The 20,323-nt window shown below is 36.4% G+C and overlaps 1 protein-coding gene across 3 annotated transcripts in view; it reads right to left on the reverse strand.

Moving 5' to 3' along the window:
* Nucleotides 1-7,322: 7,322 nt before the first annotated feature.
* The window catches only part of fam168a (family with sequence similarity 168 member A), a 56,874-nt gene continuing 43,873 nt past the window's right edge, over nucleotides 7,323-20,323 (reverse strand). For 2 of the 3 annotated variants that reach the window (XM_084409589.1, XM_084409590.1), the window contains 5 exons: nucleotides 15,717-15,842; nucleotides 12,913-13,055; nucleotides 9,827-10,001; nucleotides 8,530-8,660; nucleotides 7,323-8,425 (listed from right to left, as the gene is read on the reverse strand). In XM_084409589.1, the coding sequence (XP_084265715.1) occupies nucleotides 8,548-8,660; nucleotides 9,827-10,001; nucleotides 12,913-13,055; nucleotides 15,717-15,842 (557 nt within the window). In that variant the 3' untranslated portion in view covers nucleotides 7,323-8,425; nucleotides 8,530-8,547. The remainder of the gene's footprint in view (nucleotides 8,426-8,529; nucleotides 8,661-9,826; nucleotides 10,002-12,912; nucleotides 13,056-15,716; nucleotides 15,843-20,323) is intronic. The other variant, XM_084409591.1, reaches the window with a different exon arrangement.

Here is a 20,323-nt window from a genome sequence, read left to right on the forward strand (position 1 = left end):
CGTCTAGAGACTAATTCCTAAGGTTTTGGCCTGTGACCGCCATAAAAATTCCTCAGGACCTCCGGATGTAGCAGCAGTGGCCACTATGATCCATGTTTGGAAACCGAGGAATAAGTATTCTCTGTAACAACAACTTTGTTGTGCAACATCTTGAGCAAATTAAGCTGTTAATGTACAAATGAACGAATGCATGATAGTTCAATATTTTTCCATCTTGTGTGGACTTGTCTTGTTTGTTTAGAATATTGCCAAATATATTCTGGTGGTAGGTTGGAAAGTGAGAAATGCATTGGTAAAACTTTGAAGACACTTTAAAGACTTCTAACTATTTGCTAAATGCAAATAAGTTCCACAGGGGAAAGAAGGGAGGGCCACACTGTGTGTGTGTGTGTGTGAGTGTGTGTGTGGGTGTGTGTGTGTGTGTGTGTCCTCTGATGCCAGCAGGCACTGGAATGGAGAAGCGGCAAATTGCAATCTCCTCCTCATCGGAAAGGGATAAAAGTACACTTTCAACAGACACTCCTTGTTCATCCAGAGAGACATTAACATGTATCCTGTAAGGGAGAGATATACACAGATCAACAAAGTTCTGAGTCACCAGTGTTTGAAGGAAGAGACTGTAGTCAATAGCTCGTGAGTCAGCACCAGATACGACCACGTTCTGAGCCTCCAGTCTGTGAGGAAACAACTACAGCATGTCCCGAGTCTCATGCCAGAGAGACAAAAGCGGATTAACCAAGTTCTGAATGTCTGGCCCAGAAAGGCATAAGATATACAGAGACATTTGCAACATGGTTAAGCTCAGGAGAGCGAACCGTCACTCAAGGGTACCTTTGTATGTGTGTTCCAGATCCAGACTGTTAGGACCTTCTGCACCTACTTCAGGGCCTCATCTGCGTATTCCAGATTTTAGGACCCTTTTGGTGCACCAGGAGATCGACGACCCACGGAGCTTCATGTCAAGCCTGTTGATACAGATTCCAGCTCCTTTCCCCACTGTATTGTCACCCAGCACAACCAGTGGAAGACGTCACCACCATCGTACTGCTCACTCGACGACGTGGAACATAAATATCACTTAACCAAACCTCTTTCCAGAGACCTTGGCATGGTTATGCTTTTCTAATTCACTTTAGATGTAATATAACTGATCCTATTTAATAACAAATAATCTTTTGTTTGTTTGATGCATAAGGTTCTTTACTTTATTTGTTTCAGAGAAACAACAGTTTATCTTTCCATAAGATAACGTAACTCTTCCATAGCCACACTCAACTTAATCACTTGTATTTTATGCGTCTTATGCACTTTATTACTTTATCATTCATGGCATTCATTTAGTAGTTGTATTTAATAAATTCCTTGTGCTGATAATACAGAAGAGGCTCTACAAGTTAACGATATCAATCACCAATCTTAAAAAGATTGACCACCTTTAAATGACGTGTGATCCAAAAATCACAACGTCAGCGGTGACGCAAGTACACTGCACACTGGTCATGAGTGAGACGAGCCCCCTGATATGATTGTAAAGTGCTTTGGGTGTACAATAGTACATAATAAAGCACCACATAAACACTTCCTAAAAAAAGCTACATCTGCTCATGTTCTCTACTGCCACTGAAAGTCCTTGGGAATGTAGGAAACACAGATCCATACATGCTGCAACGCGTGCATCCTCTCTCTCCAAATGCAGAAGAAGAAAAAACAGCCTGTTGACACAAACAGTTTTAACAGATCCATCCACATTTCGTAAGAGGGTTCATTACAAAAGACACATTCTTGGTTTTAAGAATGATTAACATTATTTTGTTGGCAGCAGCGGTTTAGAGAAATGATTTCATGGAATTACGTAACCAGGTTAGTTCAGCCGACAAAAACTTGCAAAACGTTTTTTAAAACGGAAACGGTGGTGCGTTGAACAAGCTGCTCTGATGACGCAAGAGTTGCAACTATGGCAGCTGAGAAGGCCATTCTTTGTGTTCTTTTTGAGGGATTTTCAGAGCCTGATGAAATCGGTATAAATACGTGTTTAATACTGCAAAATACGTTAGATGTTACATATCGATGTTTGATATGCTATATTTTTACTATAAAACTCTTACGACAAATGTCTTCTAATATCTTTAATTGTTGCGTAAACCGAGCTGCAGTGGACACATTTGTAAACCACTTTACTTGGACCCATTGAGCGTGTGCTCAATACAAAAAAGCGTGTGGTCTTTTTAATACCGCGTGATTTATTTAGCCTACATGTTGCTGCTGATTGGGCTGACGATTTTGACATACCCACCAAACAAGTACCCTGGAAATCCAGATTTCTCGCGAGAGCACAAGTTGAATTTGCTCAGCGAGTTTACTCTGGCGTCGAGTAATGATGCTCATTAAATATGCCCTTGTATCCGAGCTGCACCAATCACATCGGGTTATCTGAATTAGGCGGATCTAAACAGATGACGACAGCGCTGTGACATTAGTCACAAGTCATTAGTAAACATTGCAAGATGGCTATGGATGAACACCAGTTGTTTGAAACGGCTTTGGCCGCTACAATGAACGAGTTAGTCTTGGCTTTTTATCTAAAAGAGGAACAGAAGATGGCGCTCAAATCGTTCCTTTGCAAGAAGGGCGTTTTTGCTGTTTCGCCGACCGGATACGGCAAGAGTCTAATCTATCAGTTAGCTCCGCTGGTAGCTAAGCGTATGGGGCTTGTTGTGATTGGTCATAGTGTTATCCAATTGCGTGCAGTGAGATTTTCAAATGCATGCTTGGTGCCGCCCCTCGAGCTGGACGATTTTCATTAGTCAATGCCAGACCATTCATCTTTTAGATTTAGGTCTGGATTTCCAGGCTACCAAACAAGAGAAAACGTATCTCAAACCCCGTTGAACACCGTTTTCAGGAAACATGTCGCTCAACCTGGAAACCGTAGCAAAATGTTGCGCTGGTTTGAGCTTGAATGTGAACGTGTCTCCACCTGACCAGCTGGAAAACCTCCTCTAAAAATCAGCCTACTGATCATCATATCAGACTGGTTTTGCCTGTGCAGTGATAAAATGTTAAGTTTTAGAAGAAAAGGTTCTATATAGAATCTTAAAGGGTTCTGTCAGATACAACCTTTTAAGGGTTCCCAGGCATTCTTTGACCCTAATAGTTCGTCCAAAAATTAAAATTCTGTTATTTACTCAACCTCAACGGGTTTGGAACAAAGTGAGGGTGAGTAAATGATGACAGATTTTTCATTTTTGGGTGAACTATCCCTTTAACTCAGTTTTAAAGAATCCTTTATGCAAAAATCCTTTAGGCTAACAATTACAGAAGAATAAAATAAGGCATATTTTGTTACCTTTTGGAGCTTGGAAGGGTTCAGTTTGAGCAGACGTTTTGTACCATCATCACTGTTCTCATCAGAGCTCATATCTCAGTACATTCAGCATGTACTGTCTGGCTCATCTGATGTATGTACAGATGTACATCTGGCTCATATTCGCGATCTCAAACATATTCTCAAAACTACCGTTTTCAACATCTTCAAAATCAGTATTTTGATCGCTGACAGCTTCTTCACCAGATCCACCATCAAGTGACAGTGACACAAATATTTGATAGCGTTCAGTACTTGCTCTGCAGTAAATCGCTGAGCTATTTCAAGTTTTGCAGATGATACTTCCTATTCTTTTGTTTCCTGCATGCGGTAATTATGAGTGAAATTTCACTTCATCATTGTGTAACAGACATTGCCACCTTGTGGAATAAACGTGAATTACACTTATTCAGTCATCAACCATTCAATTATTGTTGTGCCGAAAAAAAAAAATACTTACACTGTTACACACCTCGGGTCGTTAACGACCATATACAATTTTTTTTTTTAAATGAATGGGAAAACAGGCATTCTTTTATAATTTTTTTTTTTTTGGTATATTGTTTATAATGAATTGATTGAGGAATAATAGGTTGATGTCCAACTTTAAAAACTGAATGAGGAGGACGGTAGTGAATGACATCCCGGGTCACTAAAGACCCAGGTTATGCGTTTAATGTATTGTCCATGTATTGACTGGACCAAAAAAGAACCTATCAACCCATTATCATGATATTATGTGTAAATGTGTGTTGAAAAAACAATGGAAAGATTTTTGGAAAGATTTTAATAGTTATTGAATGTTCTACATCTTACAGTAAATATTATACAATTACAAACTTGGCTTAATTATGTCACAGAGATCACTAACTGATCTTCAAAAACAAAAACAAAACAATAAAAAAACCCCCAAAATAATAAAAACAGTTTTACACTTCATTTCACAAGCCTGATGCGGGTCTCCTTGCTCAAACGGTATACAGCACGGCCTGGACGGCACTGGCGAAAACGCGCTCGGACCTGCCAGAACCTCGATGGTGCCAGAACCGTGCTGTCATGCGTAATGCATACTATGGGGGCAAGGACTCTTTAACACTCACTGAAGGGAGATCAATTCTGGAAGACTTTCCCCTTTTTGCTTTACATTTAGAATGCAAACAACAAAGTCTTATTCTCCATATGGGTCAAACATTAATAGCCAATTTCCTAAACAGTAGCGTGAAATAGCAACCTCTTGTATGTTTGCGTCAAAGCCTATGGTACATATCACAGGTTTTCAGCAAGAGTGTGAAACCAGTGCCACAATTACTTTAGAAATACCTTTACATACTGGTGACGTGACACTGACTTCACTAGAGCTAATAACCCGTTGCATGCATCACGGGCGCTAGTTAACAATCCTTTGATCGATGCCCTGAAACCAAAGAACAGAAGAGTGCATGGGTTTGCAATATCGACATCACATGTTCTCAATACGCTCGAAACATGAAAAGAAAAAAAGAAAAAAAGAAAGAAAATCGAAGCCTAGTCCACATCACGCCGAGTGAAAATGACTCCATTTACAACTGATTCAGAAAAAAAAAAAAACCTGATTTCACACAGAAAACGGATTTTAAAATGGGAGAAATACATCAAAATGTATAATGTGTGGTGAGTTGGAAAATATCGGAGTACTGATATTGAAAAAAAAGAAAAAAAAAAACCTTTCTGTTCAGGATTAAAGGAATAAATCACCCAAAAATAAAAGTTCTGTTATTATTTGTTTGCAGAATGTTCACACTGCTTTCCTTTTTGGATGATCTAGCCCTTTAAATTCACCATGACCCAGTGTTCAAATGTTGTACATCCCAGTAACTAAGACAGCTTTGCTCTTATCCAATTTTCACAAATAGTTCAGTAAGAATTTGCCACCATTTTAATCATACACTCTCAAAAATAAAGGTGCCAAAATGAGGTTTGAATAATCTTTTCTTTCCACTGTAAAGAACCTTTTGTACAATGGAAAGGCTCCATGGATGTTAAAGGTTCTTCATGAAACTATATGCCAATAAAGAACCTTGATTTTTAAGAGTGTAGCAGCAGATTGCTGAACTCTGTCCCTCCCGTCATTACAAGAAGAAGAAGAAGAAGAAGAGAAAGATTAGGGAAAGGCATGTAGACGAAGAGGAAACCCTTTAAAGACTTGTGCTCTGAAATGCCTCTCAACCACATGGACTGCATCACTCCACTCCAGATCAACTATAAAGATCTTCTATTTAAGAAAAATGAACATCAATCATTAATTAAAACTTTAAATAACACTTACGTAAAAAGCGCCTAAATTACATGTCAGAGTGGATGGTAACGTCCTCTCATTCTGAATCGACCCTTTATTCATTTGCAGTGTAAAAGGTCACTCTAGTCCTAGAGTTCAGAGGTCTGACGGATCAGTCAATGTTTAATATGTCGACTACAGCGTTAGTTGCATCGATCAAGTCTTGTGATGCAAACTTATGAAAAGACAAAGGAAATATAGTTCACTGCTTGATATAATACTGTATAAGAAAAAAAGGAAAGAGTTGGGCAGAGAGGGCATGAAAATGACATCATATGTCATCAAAACAGCTACAGAGAAACACAGTATGTGAATGTGCTGTGAATTCATCCAATAATCAACCAATGAGCCTGGTTTGAATAATTTGCATTACTTATTGATGACATCATGCCAAAAAAAAAAGCATCATTACACAAATATTACATATACCAAAGGCCTCTTGACTTTAGCCAAATAAGATTTGCTCTCATTAAAGGCAAATGATTATACTGTAGTATATAATGCAATGAAGTTACAGTAATTTTCAGATGAATCTCACATAATTCGAAAAGAACTTATCTAGGTATTTTGCGTTAAGAAATATGAAGCCTATTTTTATTATTATTTTCATTACAATTTCCTCTTGAAATTCTGATATATTATTTATGAATCATGATAATATTTATTTAGCCGTCTTATTTGATTTAAAATTTTCATGAAGTAAAATGACAATATTGCAGAGATTCTAATGAGAATCACTATTGAGAATTAAACAATAATAATAAAAGTACAGGATAATTGTTTTGAAAATAAAGCAAAAAAAAAAAAAAAATTGGCTTCATTTTTATTTATGTGAAATATTTTTTCCCTGTCTTCAATGGGATTCAGACACTCTGCGCCCTCACTCTCTCCCTTTACTTAAAACACCGAAGGGAATGTGCTGTAAAGTAAATGTATTATTAAAAGCAATCCATAAGCTGTGATTCAACATGATGCAACCATGCTTTGCAAAGGCATAGTTTCCATCTGATTACACTATACTGCATTCACCCGCATGACACATGCATTACTAGACGTTATTACTTTCACATAAGATCAGAGAATCGGTTCTTCCCACTTTGAGTGTACTATATATCGAAATAGTGGTTGATCAGCCAAAACAAATAACAAAAAAAGAGAGTGATACTGTTCTGTACTGACAATAATATCACTTCCAGAGACATTACCAAGACTAACGATTTGCAGAGTAAATGCTTGATTTCCTTAACTACATCATTAAATATGAGAGTGTACCGTATAATTGGTTATTACGTTATGTCTATTTGTCAATGTGCAATGCTTCAGTATGATAACATTTCATAGAATACTTGATATGTCACTTCTGAGTACACTATTCATGGATACAGACGAGGCCTTGGGATAGGAAATCAAAATTCTCTCTCTCTGTCTAAAAATGCTGTAAATTACAATTAAAAGCCATTCAAGCAGGCCGTTCTTATTATTGCATTGAACAACTCCGTTTCTATGCCTAAAATCTGTGCAACTATAGGCCTAAAGGCCCAAGAATTCACAGAGGACCAGGGGTTAGACCCACTCTTAACCCGGAGCTGATTGGAGATTAATGCCGGAACGCCTTCCCTTCCTTTTTTCCTTTTTTTTTTTTTTGATTTCAGTGCTATTTTCGATGTGATAAAGTCCCTTTGAATCCTGGATGCGGTTCTAATTGTTCTGTCAGAGTAGAGTCCGTCCTGTCTGGCCTCAAAGTTGGCACACGCTTTGATCAAGTACAATGCCACCGGGATGACATCGCACCCAGAGGCTCCAGCTAAGTGCCACTGATAGTTTTTTTTCCCCTCAATATTCTCTGCGAATGGGTTCGCACGTGAGCGCATGCTCGCGTGCCGCTGCATTCCCTGCGAGAGCACCCATGCGCGCACGTTTATATAAATCGAATATACACGTTATAGTTTAGAAGCTTACGCTATCCTGACACATAAGCTAATAAAGTAACCAGCTCACTCAAACGTTCTCTATTTAGTGAATAACTAAGATTACTGTATGTACTCATTATCCTAATGAAGGTTAAACCACGTTTGCACTGCCCTACTAATGATATATTCCTTACAAATCTACATGAACGGCTACAAGCTGGAAGACACCCTTGTTATCGATGATAGAATGAAATGAGGGAGAATTGAATCAGATGAAATTAAATTTCCTTAAAAAAAAAAAAAAAAGAAAGATTCCAGAGCGTTCTGTGAGAGAACGGAGAAAGCTGAAATGAAACACCGCTGTGAATAAATAATAATAAAAAAAACAAAACAAAAAAAAAAAGAACCCTGTGCTAATATCTAAAGGTTATAAAATTTGGCAGCATAATTGAATGATTATGATCCGAAGAGTTGCTGATATTGCGTCGGTACATTCCTACACACCAGCGTTTATACTGAACACAAAGACAAATCGTTTGAAGAGGCGTGATTGGTCGAAATCATTCTGGAGTTCTGACAGAAGTAACTATGGAACAATGAAGAATTAAAATAACCTAATGCAAGAACGTCATCCCAAAAAATGAGAAGAAAGAAAAAAAAATTAAAATTAAATAAAAAAGATAAAAAAGCAGCTTTTACAAAAACACGTAAGAATGCATAAAGTGACCCTTGCACTTTTTTCTCTTTTGTTCTTGCAAACAGACGTGGCACCTCCTTGTTGAGCACAGAGTGCCGATGTAAGACTTGAGTAGTTGCATACAATGTTTGACTCCAGATCTGCAATGAAGAGAGAGAGAGAGAGAAAACGAGAAGTCGTCAGCGATTGCATTTCACTGGTTGGGTGGAGCCACGCTGAATGTGTTGTGTGGGCGGGAACTCACATGATTGGCAGGTGGGCTCTACCAGTGAGGTGGCACATAGCTGTACCCAGGAGTTCCTTGGGGTCGGTACGTTGGCACGGTGACGGGGTGTCCTCCGATCTGAGTGTGCTGAGGGGTGGTCAGCAAGGTTCCTGTAAAATAACAGCTATTATGTATACTGTGGAAAAGTTTTAGGCATGTTAGTGTTTTCACCCCCTAAAAATGGTTTTAAGCCAGTTATTTATATCTTTTCCCATAGTATGTCAGTAGGAAATATCAGTTAACATTTCCAAAAATTCCTTTCGTCATTAATTGTAATAATCCAGTGAGATTTTTGTCAACAGCCGGTGCTCCACACGGATATCTGATCTCACCATCATCGAGTCCGTCTGTGATTACATGAAGAAACAGAAAAAAACTGAGACAGACTAAATCCAAAAGAACTGCGGCAATGTCTCCAACGCTTGAAGAAATCTTTCTGCAAAGCTACAGTACTACGAAAAGTTTTAGGCACATTTTATTTATCAATTAACTCCTATTTACTAAATCAAATAAATATTTGGTTGCGCACCCTTGTGTTTAAAACAGCTTTTGTCATAGGTACACTTGCACACAGTTTTTCAGCTAGCTTTGCAGGAAGGTTTCTTCAAGGATCTTAGAGATCTTGCCGCAGTTCTTCTGGATTTAGTCGGTCTCAGTTTTTCTGTTTCTTCATGTAATCCTAGAAGGACTCGATGATGGTGAGATCAGATCTCTGTGTGGGGCATACTGGCTGTTGTAAAAGGGGACTGCATATATTGTATCTGTAATTAATAAATGACTTAAGTCCCCCTGTGGTGAAAATCAAGCTTTTAATGTTGTTTATATGTCTATGTGGTGTTTTTAATATGATTTAAGACAAACCATGTACAAATGCATAAGTCAACACCATTGTTGAGTATTTTCTCCTTAAAACTGCAGTGAACTGAAGATGGTCAACTGAAATCGCTGGTGTTTCTGACGTCACAAACTAACCAATCACGTCAATGTGTGAATGTCAATGAGTGGATCTCTGAGCTGGTGCGAGTGAGTGGAGGCGGGGCTAATTTGCATTTTCATAGAACCGCATTCTCTCGCTCTCTCTCTCTCATATACTGTATATATATTGATTTAACGCGTTTATTTAAATAATTTGTTATGGAAAAATAATGTGAATAAAATGATTTAACACACTCGCCCCAGACCTAGGTAGGTCATCTTCTTACATTTCATACAGTTGATTGGAGCATACAGAATAATTTCTTAGCATCAACAATATTATCAATTTTGAGCTTTTTACCGGCAGACATGGCCATCGTTGTTCCGGCCACCATGCCCATGGCCACACCGTTGGAGCGGGGCGCAGGTACAGGAGCGGGGTAGATGGCGGAGGGGATGCTGTTGGGCTGGACCACGGTGGTGTGGTGAATTACATGAGGCTGGGCGGCGTACACTGGCTGCGTGTAATAAGCACCCTGAGAAGATGATTATAATGCATTAGTTACAAGTAGCTAAAAGGTTGTATGTTCAAAACGAGTAAGGGGTGATCCATTGTATTGCATAGTGGGTGTTACGGGATCAAATTCTAATACTGTGGTGGTGCAGTGGTATAGTGATGGTATCATATCCTAATACCACGTTACTTTATTATAGGGATGCACCAATACCACTTTTTTCAGAACGAGTCTGATACCTACATTTTTGGTACTTGCCAAGACCGTGTACTGATACCTGTATATTCATTTCATTGGTAATTTTTAAAACTATTAGGTAGAGAAACCAAAATAATATGAATCATTTTAGTTGGCTTAATTCTTTTAGCCAATAGATATTCCTACAGGGCAGTATTTCACCTGAGGTGTGCATTATTTTTCCACTTCGCGTCGTGGCTGCATTACCTGCATCGGGTGTGTATTTTTCTATTAATTCAAAGGCCCGTCGTCAATTATTCCTTACTAGGGCTGGCAAACATGAAATTGTGCTTAAACCGATTTGGTTTATTGTGATTATGAAATCGCAAAGGCTGCGATTATTTTTTATGCGCAGCTTGTCAGTGACGGACGGCAGTAGTAAATGCAGCTCCATCCGAAAGCACTGCGAGTTTGAGTCGCTTATAACGTGAATTAGAAAAAGCAACACACGCCAAACATCTTTCCAAACATGAGAAGCATTTATGAACCTCTTGTCCAACAGAAAACAACATTTAAAAAAAATCCATCAAAGCGTTTTAATCTTCTATTTATTCAGATACAGTGATAGTATGATGCCCATAGGGATTTCCTGGAATGACGTGTGTTGTCTACTTCTGTGGAGAGGCATATTTGGAGTGTCTGCATGAGAGCGCCCTCTGGCTTTCTGGCATTTTCTACTGATCTCAGAGCCATGCTGCACTGACAAGCTGCGCATAAAATAATCGCAGCCTTTGCCAAATCAATTGCGGTTTCATTTTGATTTATCGTGCACCCCTAATTTAAATTCAAGACCTTTGTGATGTTGATTGTTGATGCTTTCATTTACTCCTTAACTTTCATTTGATAGCAAAGTGAATATTTACCAGTGAAACATCACAATTTTCAGGTACAGAAATCGAACGAACTAATGAAATAACACTGCATAGTCTTCACTAGGGATGCACCGATACTTTGCACACATGATTTGAATTAAAACTTAATCGTATGTGCACGTAAAAACATGAACAGTAAAGTGATGTGTGTATGCGAGTGGTACAGTAAATCACAGGACTTTTCAAAAGGTTTTCTGAGCGCAAACATCCAAAGCTCACGGCCAGAATGTTGCCTCTCAGACAGCGTAGGAATAGTCTATTAAATCGAGTTCTCTTTCATGTCTTCTTGTGCTTTAATGGAGAAATTCACACAAAATTATGTCAAAATGCCTGTATAGTCAAGTATCCTTGTGAAACATAGTCGGTTATGTCTTAAGTGAACGTAAACAGTTGAAAAGAAAACAGTATGTTGGATAAATTACGCTCTTAAAGTGACAGCAGCCTAAAAAACCTTCTGCTGTCTTTGTCCTTAATGTTAATCTAACAACAAAAGACAGAGAAAACCACTCACTGCTCTGACTGGTTGAGCTCTGCTGGAGCAGCTTTAAATATTCAGTGTGCTATTAAATTAAAGATAAAATAAGATAGCAATAGTGAAAGTAACAGTAGCTCCTACGATACATTTTAACAGGCATAATTAGGCATGAAAATAACTGAAGGAAATATCTATTGGCTAAGCCAAATCATTCGATTCATATTCTTTTGTTTTCTCTGCCCAATAATATAACATAAATTCAAAAACTTTGTAACTTGGTATCGGTACTCGGTATCGGCAAGTACTAAAAATAAAAAGTATCGTATCAGACTCGTTATGGAAAAAGTGGTATAGGTGCATCCCTAGTTTTCATTGTATAATTTAAATATAGAACAATCCTTATCAAAGTTACAAAAGTTATTCAGTCAAGAGCAGTGAGTGGTTTTCTCTTTGTCTTTTGGTGTTAGATGAACAAAGACAGCAGTATGTTTATTAGGCTGCTGTCACTTTAAGAGCTGCACTTATCCAACATTCTGTTACACACGCAAAACGCTATTTAGCTTTCTCAAATGAATTATACATTTAGCCTACTTTATAGACATCCTTCTCTGATATCTCCATTCTGCTCTGTTTGCTCTTAGTCTTGACACAAACACTGTACACTGTGTGTTATCGGTTTATGGTATCTGAGGATTTTAATGAGTACGAGCATCTTGAATACATGAGAGCGGTATCAGTGCATCCCTAATTTACTACAATACTGAATCCGTGTTATTATTGTTATCTACATAAAAATGATTAAAAACCTTTTCGTTAATTGAAATAAAGCTGAAATAAAATAAAATATAAATATTACAGAGAAAAGTTACCTTGGCAACTAACTGAAATAGATAACTTCAGTTCAAGTAATAAAATGACTAAAACTAAAACAAAAATAAATTTAAGCTAAATAGAAATATTAAAAAACAAGAACTACGACAGAAATATTCAAAATTACAAAAGCACTACTGACAGCATTACTGACAAAATTAACCTTTAACAATACTTGAAAAGCTATGGGCTAACATAGGTGATGTCACCTAAAAATTCATTTCAAGGTCAAGCAAGTTATTATATTAAATTAAAAAACCTTTTTTTTTTCCTGATAAACAATGCAGAATAAGATAAGAAGGGCCAAGTTTGATTTCTCTCTAGACAACTAATTATTCAAAACACCACAAAACATCATACTTATCATGGATTATGGTGTTATTCCAGCTTGGTTAGTCATCATCTTTATTTTTTTAGTGCTTTACTCAATTGTTTCAAAGCAGCTTCACAATATTCACAGTATAGAATAAGGTCTTACCTGAGCATAGAGGTTCTGCTGGGGATAGGCACTTCTAATAGGGTACATGGCCGTCTGGTAGGGGTTAGGGGACGGGGAATAGGGAGGAGGGGCTCCATTGGTCTGATTAGGGGGGACCTTGTAAGGCGTTCCTGCAGTGTATCCTGAAACAGAGACGGAAAGAGATTGTTAGGTCCAGTAGGCATTTGGCACACAACAATCGAATATAATAAAAAATATTCCTTCACACACGTCCATGTGCTCTGGTTGGATTTCCAAAATCTCGTGCGCCAAACTAAACTAAAGCACATATGAAGTGCAAACACTCACACACCCTTTTCAAATCAGAGATATCACACATTAAACAACCAAGCACACACACCGACACTTTCTCTTTTTCCCCACACACACACACACACCATCTGTTAGGCTTTTCAATTGCTAGCGATTTATTGGAGGATTGTAGACAACAAAGTAGTAACAAAAAGCACAAGAATGTGAATTCAGCTGCCCAAACGGAAGTCTTTTAAAGAAAGAATACATTGCTTTAGGCGTTATTAGTTGCACAACACACCAAAAGATTCCCTACATACCAAAGACATGCTATCAGTCATTACTTCACATCTGAAGTACACACATTGATGCAACACACCAGATTCAACGGTCTTTAGTCTAGCTTAGCCAATCCTGTCTAATTCAATCCCACAACACAATTTTATGCAATCTCAACTCCAAAAAGCTCAGCTGTCTACGGTGAGAATGAAACCTTAGATCTCAGACAGTGTGTCTCCAGTATGCAATGCGAGATTTCACCAAGACAGCATTTTAAGAAATCATAGGCACATTCTGACACAAAGGCTTAAACAAAGAAAAGATGTTGCATTTCAGGGTTATTACAGTTAACTAAAACTATAAACTTTAATTGACTTTATATACACACACATACATAAAATATATAGACAGTTTTTATATTTATAGAAACCATATAGACAAAAAACAAAACTAATACAAATGATAAAAAACAATATAACAAACTTTAAAATTATCAAAATATTCATAAAAACTATAATAGTATCACAACAACACTAAAAGAACACATTTTTGACCAAATTAATATATCCTCTGCATTGAGGACAATTCCAGAATGCATTGTGAAAAATAATCCAAGCGAAAAAATAAATTTTATATGCTACTGTCAAATTTGACTGAAATCGAGTCTCCAGAGTCCAGAGCACTTTATGTCAGTTGCTGCCTATGTAGAGCGTTATAAATCCAAATCCAAATAGATATAAAATTGCCATGTGATCAACAAAGGACAAAAAGGAAAACCTTGGAATATTTCATTATTTAAATTATAACAATTAATTCAGTCAATACAGAAGTATATTACTAGTACAATAATTCTATTGTACTGTAAAGTTGAATAAATAAAGAATTACAATAATTATTTTGAATAATAATAATCAAAATAATCAAAATACTGGATTTATGGAATTCATGTGGATCAGAAAACAAAATGTGGAAGAAATAAATGTCCTGATCAAATTTATTTTTTATTTTTATATATATATATATATATATATATATATATATATATATATATATATATATATATATATATATATATATATATATATATAAAAAAGTGATAAAAAAAAGGTTCCATTTCACTTAGGATGCTGCCTTAAGCCGGAGACACACTTAACGAGCTGAAACATTTCTAAGACTGAACTGAACACACTTATAGACTGTTTCCAACGACTGCAGCAGATTTTAAACACCAACTGTGAACACCGACTGAACGCAACTGTCTCTGACTGCGTTTGGGCATGATCAGTCGTGACTCGTAAGTATCAAATTACATTCATAATCGGCCTTACTTATAGTCGTTAAGTGTGTCCCCGGCTTTAGTAGGTAGTTGCCTATGTAGGCAGTATGCAGCAGTGCAGCTCACTAGGTTTTAGAACCGAGCTCATCGTAAAGTTTGTTTACGCATCATGCGATCAATATATGTGTGTGCTCTGGGGAAACAGAACAATGAGAGCAAGTGTTCTTTATAGGCAGTATGGGACTCTATAGCTATGTTCACACTGTCAGTCCAAATCCGATTATTTGTGAATCTGATTGGAATCTGATCTAAATTATTGACTGTCTACACTGTACTGTTCAGATCCAATTTGTGTGTCCAGTGGCACTCTTATGTTTTCCGGAATATCTGCATTGGTTTCTTTGGCAATGACGTTGCATTGGTGAGCGAGCGCCAGAAACAACAACAACAACAGCAGCAACAACATGTCTTATTTATATGAAACTGACAATGTGTCCAGTACGGCAGAGCCAGAAAAGTAGGAGGCTGGTATGAGCGGCTTCATTCCGTGCTGTCGTCTCCACCGATCTCAAAACATGTCACCATTGTATTGTAATTTTCTGCTTGACCGACACTTTGCAACAACACAACCTTGTTTCAGCAGCAACTTTCAGCATGTTTCCTATAACAAAGTTGTTTCTGTTTTCCGTGGCGTGATAAAGTGACAAACCACGCAAAATCCGATTAGGGTGGTCAGACTTAAGCCGATTTTCCAGAAATTTCAAACCACGTATGAATGTAGCTCAAAACGGATTTGTAAAAAAGCATTAATGTGATTTTTTTTGTTTTTTTTTGTTGTTCGCACTTGCTAAATATCAGATTCCAATCGGATGTGCACAAAAATCAGATTTAGACTGACTGTCTGAACGAGGCTTATGTGAAAGGGTGCGTGTTTGTGTGTTATAGAGTAACAGGGGAACACACAGCAGTTACAGTAGAGTATAGTAATCATATTTACTGAATGCTGTAGATGAGGCCTGGTACTGCCTGCTCTCTGAGCCAGCGTCCACGGCCAGGTCATAGGAGCCTTCTCCGGGCCCCGGAGCAGATGCCGTCTGGGGCCAGGCCTGCTTCACCAGCAGCACTGTCCCAAACAAACACAATACAAGAAGGGTTACACATGCGTCACGACTGTCGCCACATCGGTACCCTGACTGGCCTCTCCTCCTCTCACTGTCCCTATGGATCCTTGTGTTAACAGACCGCAAAGGTAGGCTTCCAGAAATAAAAAATAAAAAAAAATAAAAAAAGATATACAGATCTACCATAGAAACCATTGATTTCAAAATTATTTAATTGCTTTCACTGTCCAAAATTCTGAAGCAAGAAGATGCTGAATTTATCATGGAAATCTTTACAGTGGAAAGTTTTCAGGTTAGTGAAGCTAACATTACCAACCTAGGTATCTAGTTACCAAATAAGGGATATGGCGTTGAATAAAAGACATTAAAGCGCTCTATTAGGGATTTAAATGCTTCTCTAACAGCAATAAAGAAAGTTCAAGCAGTAACACATGCACGTCTAAGTAGAATTAAAAAAAGTCAAAATTCGAGCAAAAATTGGTTAAAAAAGATTTTCTATTCAAGAATGAAACTACAAAATTGAAAACCATTAACTACTAAAAATGTCTTTACACAGCCAGTTGCCTGTGAAATTGCTAGCACAGTTCCTAATTTGTGAGTCATTTAGGATAAAAGCGTTTGCTAAAATAAATGAAAAATGCAAATGTATTGTAAATAAACACAAATAAAATCAAAATCAAAATTAAAATACTAGGTTACTGCTTATAGAATAATATGGAGTATGTATATATACTGCCTAATATTTGTAAAAAAAATAAATAGTAGGCCTATATAAAACAATAGGCATTATTCAATGATAAATGTGTTGTTACACGTGAGTGGTATCATATTTTCAGCTTAGATATTAATTATTTTCCATAATTACTTCCATTTTATGTATTTGGCAGTAAAATCTTAAAGGAATAGTTCACTTTAAAAATTTAAAATCTGTCATCATTTACTCACCCTCAAGTTATTTCAAACCTGAATGAATTTCTTTCTTCTGCTGAACACAAAAGAAGATATTTTGAAGAATGTCGGTAACCAAGTTGATGGACTTCATTGACTTTCATAGTATTTGTTTGTCCTTCTATGGAAGTCAATGGGATCCACCAACTGTCTGATTCATATAGGTTCATACTGTGAAATTCATATAGGTTTGAAACAACTAAACGATGACAGAATTTTCATTGTTAAGTTAACTATTCCTTTAAGTGACAAATCGCATAATAGAAGAGATTGGAAAACTCACATACAGTGCAGATGTGTCAGAACGGTTATTTTGCACTTTTTGTGTAAAAAAAGTGCAATCCAGTTGTGTGCAAAATGTCTATTCAAAAAATGTTATCTAGAGGGACACATTAAAATAAAACTTAACTTTAATTAACGGTAACTTTCATTCATTACGCTAGAAATGGAAGATTAAGCGCATTGCATTGTCAGATATTCAATGCAGTGTGCTACAAATGTACTGTATGCTGTACATTTTGACAAATGTAGTAGGTCAAGTGTGGATTCTGTACATACAAAAAACTGCATACCGTTCATGCTATTTATAAAGCATTAGTAATATAGCAGGATGCTAATCCATAATGACTGTATGTGTTGGCATAGGGGTTAAATATCTAAGCATGTCTGATCTATTGCCTTTAAGAAAGCCACAAATTCCTGGATTACTCCAGAAGGATTGTCCCTGTAATAATATTACTGCAAGTTACGTCAGATAAACGCATCAACAAAATGATTAAAAAGTATTTAATTGCATGTCTTCCTTCCAAATGGAGCAATCCTTTCAAAGCCACAAGGGGGCAATGGTGCAAAGCCATGAAATGTTACTAAACACGAGAGCACAGAGGGACAAAGAGAAAGAGAGACTGCTGGAATCACACAATGGCATCAGTGCCGCATAGACGCCTCACACATGACATCACTGCAGCGGTTCAGTGCTGCGTTTTATGCATGCATGAGGGCTTTATGTGATTCAGATCATTCTCATGATAACTATGATACTTATGATAATGATGAAAGTATGATACTGTAGGAAGAATAGTGTGAAATATCCACACATTTTATATAAATGTAGAAGTTTACAAATAGTGAATTAGGGCGATATCGATTGGAAAATAATGGCTGAAAACGGATTAATCGCAGATAATCGCAATAATTTGAACGAAAACATTCCACTTAAATGTAAAATCGTTTTAAACCTTATTAGAAAATTAAGAATGACTTAACTATGAGAATATTTTACAACTATTAAAATACAAGCTTTATCACTACTGAGACTTTTCTTATTTTTTATTTTATTGTCATGTGAAATATATAAATGATGTACAGGAAATGGAGAAAGAAAAAACTTTCAAATGGCATTGTTAATAGGTTGACCGATTTTGTCGATACTATAAAAATACTAAACTGTCGATACTACTAAAATTGGAAAATATGGCCAGTAACTGATTAATCGATGATAGTTAAAATCAATAATATAAATGAATAATAAGAAAAAGCTAAAATCAATAATATGAACTTTCCAATCAATGTAAAATAGTGCTAACCTTTATTAGAAATTGAACGACTTGAAAAACAACTTGAAAATGAGAATATTTTGTAATTATCAGAATAAATTAAAATACATAAAATATTGCTAAGCTAGTCTTGACTACTGAAACACTGACACTTTTATTATTTTTACTTTTATGTCATATGAAATATATAAAAATAAAGTTCAAGAGAAAAATTGCATTGTATTGTAAAGTATAAGATATGAACTAAAGGTAAAGTACCACAGCCAACATTTATTCAATCAAGAGGTATTTTTTTCACTGTTTGGTGCATTTTGAACTGAAAGACATCAGCTGTAGTTGTTTAAATCAGTGGTTCTGAACTGGTTTTGCTTCAGGTCCCAGATTTTACATTAGACATCAAGGTGGCAATCTTAAAAAAAATTTGATGCCAAGTATTCATTGCATAAAATACTAGCATGATTGTTTTTTTGTTGTTGTTTCATATAGAAACGACAATTCTCCCTGATTCTGAACAGACAAGAGACATCTAAACAAAATAACATGTAGTCTTACAAGAGGTTCTGATGAAATGTTAATTGCTGCAGTCAATTAACTTGAATGAATCAGCGTTTTTGAACTTATCTCTTGAGTGAATGATTTACATTATTTACAATGACATACATTTATAAGCAGACTTGGGAGGGTTACTTTAAAAATGTATTCCGTTACAGTTACAAATTACTTCATAAAAAAAAGTATTCAGCAACGTAATCCAAGTACTATAATATAATGTAACTGATTACTTTTGGATTACTTCAAGGTCACGTATATAAATACTAAGCCACTATTTATTTAGTTTTAAATGAAACCATTGTAATCCTGAAAGTATATCCCCCTTTTTTCAAAATGTAACTATAATCTGATTACTACGTTTTTTGACGTAACTGTAACGGATTACAGGTACTGGATTTTTGTATCCTGATTACATAACGCCGTTACATGTATTCCGTTACTCCCCAACCCAGTCACTTGTCGCCACCTACTGGTGTAATGATTTTTGAATGATATTTGAAGGTACAAGTTGCTTTCAAAAGGATTTGCTCTATTTTGATCGCTTCCGTAGACATCAGTGTTTATATACGAACTATAAACTTTTATCCCAGAACTTCTGAATATTTGTAACAGAAATGAAAAACAGAAGCTGTTTATACCTATAGGCCTACATGACAACTGCTCTCTCTGGCTCAGCGGCAGTCGGCACAAACCATGTCCTCATTTTTGATCTGTCCATTTAGCATCTGTCTAATTTAAAGACAACAAGACATTATAGTATTTTATTGGAGATTTTACACTATTTGACAGTGTCCTTGTTACACGTTACATGTAGTTACTGTAGTAATAACTGTAAATTATGCATAATTACATACAACTAACCCCTATTCCTAACCCTAACCCTGTAGTAAGAACAGGTAGTTAATTATTATTACTCGATACTTAAAATGTATAATTACACTAACACGAACACCTTAAAATAAAGTGTAACCCAAAATTTACAGGAATTTTAAAAGCAGATAATTTTCTATCCCAACTTGCTCAGACACCATTTAGTTATATTTTTATTCTTTGCATTTAGCATTTGATAACCACTGGTCTAAATGCACGTCTTACCACACAGACTATTTTTGTAGCATATATTTTTAAAGACAAAAGGATATTGCAGAAATCTTTGAGGTCCACATGCTTTTCATGAAGATATTGGGTGAAAACCACAGAAACTAGTGTGACACATTGTGTGAAAGTAGTGCTGGTCAACCAAAACTACCATTTTCTGATATCATATACAAGCAAGCCAGTAAATAGATCAAACCTAAAAATATGAATATATAACAGCAAAATGTCAAGAAACAGCCTGTTTAAACATGTAAGAATGTATAAGAGTGGCAGGTGGCATGCCATATCCTGACATTACCGAGGAAATCTTACAAAAATGATATCAGTTC

The sequence above is a fragment of the Rutilus rutilus genome, assembly GCF_951802725.1.
Source record: "Rutilus rutilus genome assembly, chromosome: 5".
NCBI lineage: Eukaryota > Metazoa > Chordata > Actinopteri > Cypriniformes > Leuciscidae > Rutilus > Rutilus rutilus.